Below are 10,476 nucleotides of genomic sequence, written 5' to 3'. Positions count from 1 at the left end.
ATGCAAGCTATAAATATTTATAGCACAAGAATTTATATCATTGCATGTCTGGTAACTTCCATCTACACCTATCTATGACGAATGCTTCAGGGTATAAAGCCCCACAGAGCAGAGAAGTCAGAGTCAGGGTCCAAAATAAGTGTGAAAGTGCAACTCAGAAAAATGTACCATACTGGGGTCTCTAACGCACTAAGCTACAGGCCCCTTTGTTCTCTCTGCCAGCAGAACAAAAAGCTAAGTAGCTACTTAGCCATTTTAGCGCATAGTTTATATTTATTTCTAGGTTTTGAATTCATTACAGTCAAGTAATGAAAAAAAGAACTCTAAACTCATTAAAAAAAAAAACCAAACAAACCAGATAAACCGATTACCATTCACCCCAGGAATTGGAAGTCAGAATTCATTATTTTAGCATGAACTGTGGAAGAAAATCTTCTTCCACAAGGACAGATGCTCCTTTAAGGAGGCTGAAAAGGACACTAGATCGCATACTGTACATTTGTTATCTATGTTTAAGGATTCAGAAATAAAATTACGAGGTAGAGTGAACTCAGATGTAGTTCAGACGTCTTTACTGGAGCTAAAAACATGAAAACGTTGCACAGGCATTTAGTAAGGCGGTAACAAGGGCCTATTATCAAGATATATGGGTTAATAATTTCATGGGGTTATTCGGGAATGATCTGCTCTGATTGAAACCATGTGTGGAGGACTGGGGCTTCTGCAGGATGTGTCGCAGCAACAAAGGCCCTAAAGATGCATTTGTGCTGCCTGCTATGTATACAGATGATTGGCTTCGATACACTTCCCAGACATAAACAGTAAAGGAATGTCACCGAATGTCAGCTCTGTGTGCTGTCAGGATGGAGGTGGAGAACGCTTACCACGTTGTACAGGCCGATGCACCAACGTTCGAATAAAATCTGGCCTGAAAATCCATTAACGAAGGCAAACCAGAGCTGAAAGAGAAGAGAGTTCATGAGGTTTTGTATCAATATTGACCTAAATGTTTTCGTTTGCTGAAGAAGGAGCGGGAAAAAGCGGCCCGCCAGCTGGACACAGCTGCTAAGGGGTAAAAAGCCATGGGACCGTAGCTGTTTTTCTTTCATAAAATATCAATGCCCAATATCACAGATACCAATATTTGACGGAAAATGTATATGTAAGGCACACGACGATTTTAAGAGGTAATATGCACATGTTAACAGAGAAACAATTTATGTTTAGTTTAAGTCTTAGTGTGTTTTGTATCAACCCTCTCTCGTTGTCTGGAAGAGTCTCGACTTCCTATTCTTTTTCCCTAGAAAGTTGATTTGATAAATACCAATTATTTTTGTAGAACTTTCAAATAGATAAAAATTAAATAAAAAACAGCAAGAACTCCTCTGCTGGTCACGTGTCTCCTCAGCTCATAAAACGTTGGCCCCCTTCATCGAATGTCCCTCACCGCAGCCAAGGTGAAAGCACAACATATGAAAAAAATCGTGCTTAAATCATCTTCTGGAGCAACATGGGCTGCATAAATAAATAAAATGTGGACTATTATTCATGTCTGCAAGTAGCCCATAATTCTGATTGATTAGGCAAGACCGACATAAAAACTACTACAGAGCGGAGTGCCAGGGACACGCATGACAAGGGAATAAAACTATTTTAGAGAAGGGACGATCGCCGGCTATAATGAGGAGAAGACGTGGAGATGGCAGGCATGGGGCAGAAGCGGGGCGGCCGTGAGGACAAGGGCTGGGAACCGGACTTAGAATGCGGAAACACGGGATAGAAAATGCTGCTGTCTCGAATTCAGCTAAATGGATATGATATCATGGGTAGGATTCCAGTGATTTGGGGTCGACTTGAAAGCATCGTGCACTAATCACAGGATCCGCCTCGGTGTACAATCGTGGCGGACTGAATCCTGACAGTGACAGAACACTGGGCACAGAACGGCCGCCCCATGATCATCTGAGTTGAGACCAGCTCTGCGACTGAAATCTTACTCAGCTAGATTTTTCAAAATCAGTTTCTTGGCTCCACCAGATGAAGTTCCTTGAGACAGGACTTCTTCTCTATCCTGTGTAAATGTGCCCGGCACAATATTTGGTACAAACAGGGGCTGAGTTCCATTTGGGATCAGATGAAGGTTTCTTAAGCACAGCTTTCTTCATCTCATTCCCAAGTTCAGAAAGCTACTAGGGATCCCTCCTAAATCGCAGGTAGGCTTGCTGCCCTGTAAAAATCCTTCCCCAGTCCTACTTGCTCTTAATTTCGACCATGTCCCGAGAGATCCTGGCTATCCTCAGTGAAGAAAACTTGGTGGAGATTAAAAATCAGAAGTTCATGTTGTGCTGTTCTCAAAATGTTTTCCCAATGCCTGTTCTAATATTAGCCATCACTAAAATGGCAGGTTTCGTCACACTGCCTCCCTGCCTCCCTGCCACGCGAGGCCTGACAGCCGATCCTTCAACGAAACTTTCAGTGCAGTGACAGCCCGGATCCACACCTGATTCAACATATTTATAAATCATCTCAATGGTTTTGACCTAATTTCCCCAAGATCATGCTACACTTCTATAGTCTCCTGTTCTGACAACTGAGCAAACATTGATACATATCTAGTAGACACTATTTTATCGCTCAATTCAGTCAATTTATTGTCTTCTGTTGAAGGTAGGGTAGTGATATTTCTACTGCCCTCTCTCTCCTAATATCAATTGAAAATGGCAAAAATAATTGAAAATAGAAAAGAAAGAGCTACTTTTAGTGAACCTACGAGACAGCCTTAATTAAAACTACAAACGACATAGAATAGAAGCTGATACCTATGACAAGATCAAGGGAGAATGTCAATAGCAGACAAAACCTACAGTGTGAAAAGATTTCCAAGAAGTACGTGAAATGACCCAAGAAATAGCTGAACCAATTCTTATTTGGAGGTTGAAATCTAGAGGCAGGGACGAGTCTTGGCACAGGCCGATTCAACGCAGCAGGCAAATTGCAGTTAAAGGGCAATGTGTGCATATATGCCTTTTCCTCCACCCCAAACCCTACCCCAAGAAGCAAGTGTGGAGAATGGCAGGGTACAGTAGGGAGCATAAGTGGCAATCGACTTGGCAAACACCGATAGAGGTAAAGTGAAAGGAAATAAATACAAAATAATCTAACAGAAAACCCATAACACACAGAAGAAATTCACTGGCAGGCATACCGGCTTCTGACTGACTCAAGAAGAAGGAATGGTGGAGAGGGAGGTGCTTTCCACTGCGAAGTGATAGGTGACGGGTGTAGTAGAGACAAAAACCTTCATGAGGAAGTGTTCTGAGACAGCTTTGAAGACCCCCTCCGCTAGACATCATCAAAAAACAATAAAGAAAAAATAAAGGAGTGTGACAAAAAGCATCCGAAACAATATCTACAGAAAGAACCAGGGTGGAAAAGAACAGGGCGGAAAAAAATTGTAAACGCCCTTGGCATTTAGCCTTGAAGAGCTAAAGCAAATGTGTCTTTCCTTAAAAGAAGAGCTAAAGTTAGATATGTAAGATAGCAAAGAAGAAAGCAAATGAAAGATTCAAGCTCCACAGAGGGAAATAAACCCCAGAATTGGCACCGCTGAAGAGGAGGCTTGAAAAAACAAAGAGACAAAGGACAGAGTTGACACTGATTTTAAGAGAAACTGATCGCTTTTCAAAGATGGTTTTTGAAATTCCAAGAAAAGTATACCTTAAAAAAAAAAAAGCAGAATAGAAAAAAAAAAAGTGTTCAAAGATGTATTAGAAGAAAATATTCTGAAATATTCTAAAGCCTTACGCATCGAATGGAGAGGGCACCTTTTGTCCCCAAGAAACAAAATAACAGGGGCAGAAAGATCAACACCTACACATATCCTGATATCCGAATTCATGAATTTTAAAATTCTGTAAGATCAACTCTTCAATATATTCAGACAAAAAGAAAAGCAATTGACCTGTAAGGGGGAAAATCGAGTTGGCTTCACATTTCTCTTCAGCGGTATACAAAACCAGAAGCCAGAAGCGAATGTTTACAAGTCCTTGGGGAAAGAAAGCATGACAAGAATTCCAGCAAAATATAGAAACCAAGGAAACAGTAAAAGCTGAAAACGTTACATAAAATGTGATGACAGAAGTATACCAAATATGTCTGTTATATTAATAATATGAAAAATAGAAATACTCAGTGGATAAAAAATATCCAAAATATGTGCTATGTACAAGGGAAACATGTCAAACAAACATGAAAAAGAAACAGTGCTTGAATAAGATCAAACCCATAATCTTGACTTTCAAAGCCTTACAGACAAGGTCTTTGCCACTGTTCTGACAACACTGCTTCTCCTTCACTAAGCTGCCATCACCCTCTCTTGGTTCCTTGTGAGTGTCAAGTATGGAGCCAGCTTTATAGTTTGCAGCCAAATATGAAGCAATTTTATCACCATCTTTTGGTTAATAAGCCCTCTTTATCTCACTTGTTCGAAACGTCTTTTATTACAGATTATCATGCTATTTAGAAAAAATTATATAGCATTTTGGTTTCACTCCATATATTCGAATTAATTATAGATGGCTTGAAATTTAAACATAAAAAAACCCCCAGACATCGAAGCATTAGAAAAGAAAATGAAAAAGTTATTTTTTGTACGTGAAACTGACTATAAGCCATTAAACTAAAAAATCTTACAAAAAGACAAATTTGAAACAATTCATTGGTATAGAGAAAAATAGTAATAAATTAGAAAGAAAATTAATAAATGATACAAATGGACTTGTTACATCTATGAAGACAAAGGCCTAATTTCCTTAACATATAAAGAATTCTTATAAATACGAATGAAAATTCCTGACAAGCTGTAAGAAAAATAGGCAGAGGATATGTGCAGTGTGATCATGGGGAAAACACATACATAAAAAAAATTTTATTTTTTATGAAACACATATACACGCGCATGTCCTTCCCTTCCCCCTCGATAGATATTATATTTTCACCTAATGGATGGGCAGAGATTTAAAAGGTCGATAACCTGGGGAAATAGCTATTCTCATACCCAGTTGGTAATAAAAAATATATTTAATGTACTTTTCCTTTGACCCAGTGATTCCACTTTTAGGGGCATACTCCAAATTATACCTTATAACTCTAATCACATAGTATTCTACATGAAAATATAGAGCATTTACCGTAGCATTATTTGGAAAGATAAAACATTAGAACATGTGTGTATATTGATAGCTGGTGAAATGAATTATGGTTCCTCTATAACAATGAAGCACTATGCAGACATTAAAAGGAATTATATAAATCTATAAGCATTATAATATAAAAGTCTTACAGATATGTTATTAAAATGAAAAACGTCAAGGTATATGTTGGATGGTCATGATTGTACAGAATAGATATCTACATTATATGCATGGCGACTCTTTGGAAGATGCATAAGAAATTGTTAATATCCATTACCTTTAGGTAGCAGACGTGTCCTCTAGGGGGTATATGGAGACTCACTTACACCTGTTGTATTGATCTAAACTTTTCATACATGTGCATGTTTTATTGATATAACTGTTTCAAGCAGTAATTCTCAACTAGGGTCCATTCTGCCTCCAGGGAGACACCTGACAATGCCTGGGGACCTTTTTGAGGGTGTTGATGGTAACTGGCAATAGAGGTTAAAGATTCTGCTAACTATCCTACAGTGTTCAGGATAGCCCCTTGCAACAAAGAATTATCTGGTTCCAAAATGTCAACAGTGTCACTCTGGAGAAACCTTGGATAAAAGAAATAAATGTATTAGGTCAAACCTGATAAAAGTTAGAACTCTTGTTGTAACAGATGTTTGTTATTAACAAAATGATGACATGTGATGAGTTGTATGAAGTCACGATGATATGTGGGCTCAGAAAGCTTAGCTTCCTTCTGCATTAACACCCCTCGGGCCTGGCCTTATATACAGGACCAAAGGCCATATTCCTTAGAGGCCATGGGAACATTGAATGTGAATCTTTAACTTCACTTGTCTAGATCCCCAAAACGGAAATCTATCTTTAGGAATTATTATTATTATTATTATTTTTTTTAGGCGAAGCAACACTTGGTTGACCTCACAGATTGCAAGGACCTTGTCAGTTTACAATCCCTTATTTTTTTTATTTTTTACGCCTACAGCACCTGGTCTTCCTAGGTGGTCTCCCATCCAAGTACTAACCAGGTCTGATCCTGCTTAGCGTCCAATATCAGATGGGATTGTATCTTTAGAAATTATTAATGAGAAATTAAAGACTGAGAGTGAATTTTGCATCACTAAGACACTCGAGTGGTTGAAAATATACAATAAGGGGAAAAAACCCCTAAGAAATCAAGCATCTCTTCCTCAGCAGTAACCTTTGCCCCAGGTGACCCCGAATCACATAAAAAAATTTCAGCCTTCACTTCGGATTAACATTCTTGATTAGCCGAATGTTGGGATGTTTCCTCTAAGCAGCCAGTGTTCTGATTCTGTCCAAACTAGCGCTGGCTTGGCCACATGTTCCCTCAAACATTTTTTGATATGTTTGCACTAATTTTTATCAGTTGCAGGTGCTGCAGTTTTTTGAAAAGTATAAACAAGCTCATTCTCAACATTTCCAGTTCAATTTCAATCTTCACTCAAATAATCCATCATCAGAAGATCAGATCGTTTATTTCGTTGGAAATATTTATTCGATAGAGAAAAAAATAAAACCAAAATAAACAGAACAAACAAAAAAATCCATCCCCTAATTTCAAAATCCATAAGCTGGTTTTCTCTTATGTTGTAAACACTCAAACTTGATTTCATTTTGGCAAGATTTCCATAGGTGAAATGGAAAAATATGAGAACACACTGTATTTTTAAATATTTATACAAACGTACTTGGTTTTTATTTTATTTATTCATGAGACAGGTACATGATGGCTCCTTGACACACTATAAAATCAGACTTTCACACTGGCTAGTTATATACAAATGTTAATTCATATACAAAAAAAGAAAAAAAGAGAGAGAGAGAGAGAGAGAAAGAAAAAGCATTGCCCCCATTCCTAAACATTAATGTCATTTCTGGTGGACCCCAAGTTCTAAGCTGCATACACCAAATGCACAAGCCTCAGTGCAAACAGACGGCCAGGCACCCCCTACGCCACGCCATGTGCAGTTACTTGGACCATGGCTTGCCTATCGCCACTAAATTTTACTTTTCTGGATTAATGGAGGGAAAGATTCCTCTGCCTTTACTTGCTTTTTAACTAGGAATGCTATTAAATGAATACGGTCGAAGTGGAGGGAGCCAGGTTCTGCCTGGACGGCCTCAGACCTGGTGAGTTGGTGGGAAGACTGGCCAAGCGCTGATGGCTTGCCAAGCTCCTGGGGTTTTTGGTCCTCAAATGTAGTGCTGTTATGAACAAACTGACCCAAACTTATTAAATGGCTTTTCCTTCTCGGAAAAAAAAAAAAAAAAAAATCCTTCTTTGCTTTAACTGCTGCCTCGCTGCCAAAAATGCAGTAACCATCTTGGTTAATTGCAAAGACTCCTGTGCAGAGGTCCCAGCCACCACCGCACGACCTCAGCGGGTCTACCTGCTGCCACTCAGGTTCTTGACTCACAGCCGACATACTTAGATGACTGCTACACTCGGGAGCGAGAGGGCCCGTTCCTCCATGACCCACGGCAGAGGACCGAGGTGGAAAAGTACCCGAGAGAGGATAATTAAGTGAATTAGTCCTATAAGGTTTCTCACTGAAGAGTCAATAACATCATGATCTACTGATTTGCACATCACGGCTGAGCTGACTACCTGGCATTAACCATATCTGTTTAAAAGGCCAAGTGCTACAATCTTTTTGGAATTTGATCTGGCAATATGTATTAGGTGAAAAATTAAGCATTTACTTCATTGAGTTTTAGATGAAATTCTAGTTTTAGAAATTCATTTCTCATAAATAAATCACCTTTATATAAAAACATATCTTGTTTTATAATATTCTTAATAGTGGAAAAACAAAACAAGACAAAACAAAGCAGAAAGCATAGGGGGGAAAAAACTCTTGAAGTTCTTTATTAGGAGGTAACTGTACCAAGTCTATGAAATATTAAGCACTTTTCTTTTAAAATGTTAAATCTAGTGTATATAAATGAAGAAATGTATGCCAAAGAAAAAGTATTAGATTGACAAAAAGCAAAACAAACAAACAAACAAACAAAATCCCAAAAAACAAAAAACAAAAAAACTCTAAGTTGGTAGGTATGTAGGTCGGTAGATAGAAAATCAAAGGGGAAAAATCGGGAGCGCTGTTATAGAGCAGCGGTTATCAAAAATAACAATAACAATAGTAGTACAGCAAGATACCCAAAAAACTTTCCAAAGTATCTTTTGTCCAATAAGTTATGAGATGGACTGGCCAGAATTAAATGGAGATTATTGTAATACGTGGGCGGGCTTCCTCTCTAAGACCTTTGGAGAGTTTTCTCGTTCTGAGCCAGTCCTGAACAGGTACAACGCCAGGAGCAAACAACCATGTACTTGTAACACTTCTAAAGACTTAGAGGCAAACAAACAAAAAAATTAAAGTTACAGAATAATGGGTAGTGGACCCAATGTTTTGTAAAACCACAACAAAAACGTCTGCGTGTGTTGTATGAGTACAAAGAAAGGTAGAAAGGCTAGCCGAGCTGTTCCCATTGATTGCCTGGAGGCAGACGAGTGTAAATATTTTTTTCGTTATACATCCCCATTATCATTACAACAAACAAGCATTACTTTAAAGAATTACGAAAAGACCTTGCTATTCCCTCTCACTGCACCAAGCTCATTTTTTTCTTAGCTTGTCACATGCTAAAATTCTTGTTTACCCATTTGTCAGATGCATGCAGCCGAAGATGACATCTATTGCTCTCACTACTAAGTGGCCAGGATCTAGCATAGTCCTCGGCATACAGTAGGTGCTAAATAAATGCGGAATAGTATGAACACTTACCATTAAAGAGGAAGGGACATATAAATGTGAACATAGGACAGATCGTGGAATTGGCCAAACAGATTTTGTCCTAGTTCGAACACTTAATTGCTGCATGAGCATGGGCATCTTTCTTAATCCCCACAAGCCTCATTTTTAAATGAATAAATGGAAAGAAAACCACGCACTGCAGAGTTGTCGTTTTTGCTGGTTTTGATGATCGCAATAAAAGCTAACATACATTTAACGCTTACTCTGTGCCAAGAATCTGTGCCACTCTGAGTGGATTATCTAATTTAAACCTCATAGTCATCCTAACAAGTAGGCATTTTGTCTATTTTGCAAATAGGGAAATCAGGGCACAGAGAAGATGAAAGGCATTATGGCTGGTACCAAGTTGGTGTTTAATAGATGGTAGTTCGTAGACCCTACATAACGAATAAGTGATTCTCTAAAATAGCAGTCCCCAACCTTTTTGGCACCAGGGACTGGTGCTCCTATGAGAACCTAATGCCTGATGATCTGAGGTGGAGCTGAGGTGGTGATGCTGGCGCTGGGGAGCGGCTGCAGATACAGATGAAGCTTCACTCGCCGGCCTGCCGCTCACTTCTTGCTGTGTGGCCCAGTTCCTAACAAGCCATGGACCGGTACTGGTCCGTAGCCCAGGGGTTGGGGACTTCTGCTTTAAAACATCAATGGCAATTCAGAATTGAATCAGAATTTGTGGCGACCAACTTACAGTGTTGCTATTTGGTAACATCAACAAAATACTTCTCAACTACAAGCATATAAACGGATCAAAAAACGTATTATGAAAACGATCTAACTCTTAAGCCTGTAATGTCATGTAAGGGAGCCTAAGGATCCTTTTATAATTAGGGAACAGACAGACAATGAGCAAAGGCCAGAAGGACTAGGGATGCTTAAGGGGTCAGGAGAAAGAACGAGCTCTGTGCTCTTTTCATCATCCCGATCACTTGGGTACCTTGCGTGGTATGGCTAAGAACCAAGGAGCTGGAGATTCTTTAAAAGAATATTAAGAATACAGTTAGATTCTACAACCTAGAAAAAAAATAAGGTTACCATAATGAAAAATACAGATACCAGGGAGAGTAAAGGGGTTGCGTTTATTTTCTTTTTGATTTAGGACTCTGCACAAAACTGTACCAGGGCGATAAACAGCGAAGAGTTATTTGGTAGTGATAACAGCAAGCATCGCTGTGGGGCGAGCAGCTGAGCTCATCCGAAGGCAAAACTGCTCTGATAAATCTGAGTGTCATGGACGTGGGGAAAGCGGACCCTGAAGTTACGCCTGTCGGAAAAAAGATGCTTGGAGAACGTGAACCTCCAACGAAGAAAGAGAAAAAAAGAAAATTCCTGAACCAGAAGAAGAAACTAAAGTAGAAGAAAGGGAAGAGGAAGGGGATGATCTTGTTCTTGACAGCCTGTCAGGCCACAGATTCCCAACAAGCCCAACTGAAGAACAACAAAAAAAA

At 39.1% G+C, this 10,476-nt stretch overlaps 1 protein-coding gene and 1 pseudogene across 1 annotated transcript in view; one reads left to right on the top strand and one right to left on the bottom strand.

Moving 5' to 3' along the window:
* ATP8A2 (ATPase phospholipid transporting 8A2) overlaps window positions 1-10,476 on the bottom strand; it is a 390,044-nt gene that overhangs the window by 148,705 nt on the left and 230,863 nt on the right. The window contains exon 19 of the mRNA XM_023520615.1: window positions 885-959. Within this exon, the coding sequence (XP_023376383.1) occupies window positions 885-959 (75 nt within the window). The remainder of the gene's footprint in view (window positions 1-884; window positions 960-10,476) is intronic.
* Window positions 2,272-10,476, top strand: part of LOC105302438 — an 8,854-nt pseudogene continuing 649 nt past the window's right edge.

The sequence above is a fragment of the Pteropus vampyrus genome, unplaced genomic scaffold (genome assembly GCF_000151845.1).
Source record: "Pteropus vampyrus isolate Shadow unplaced genomic scaffold, Pvam_2.0 Scaffold272, whole genome shotgun sequence".
Taxonomy (NCBI): domain Eukaryota; kingdom Metazoa; phylum Chordata; class Mammalia; order Chiroptera; family Pteropodidae; genus Pteropus; species Pteropus vampyrus.
Note: the sequence above shows the minus strand (reverse complement) of the source record. Positions and strands in the feature narration are given on the sequence as shown.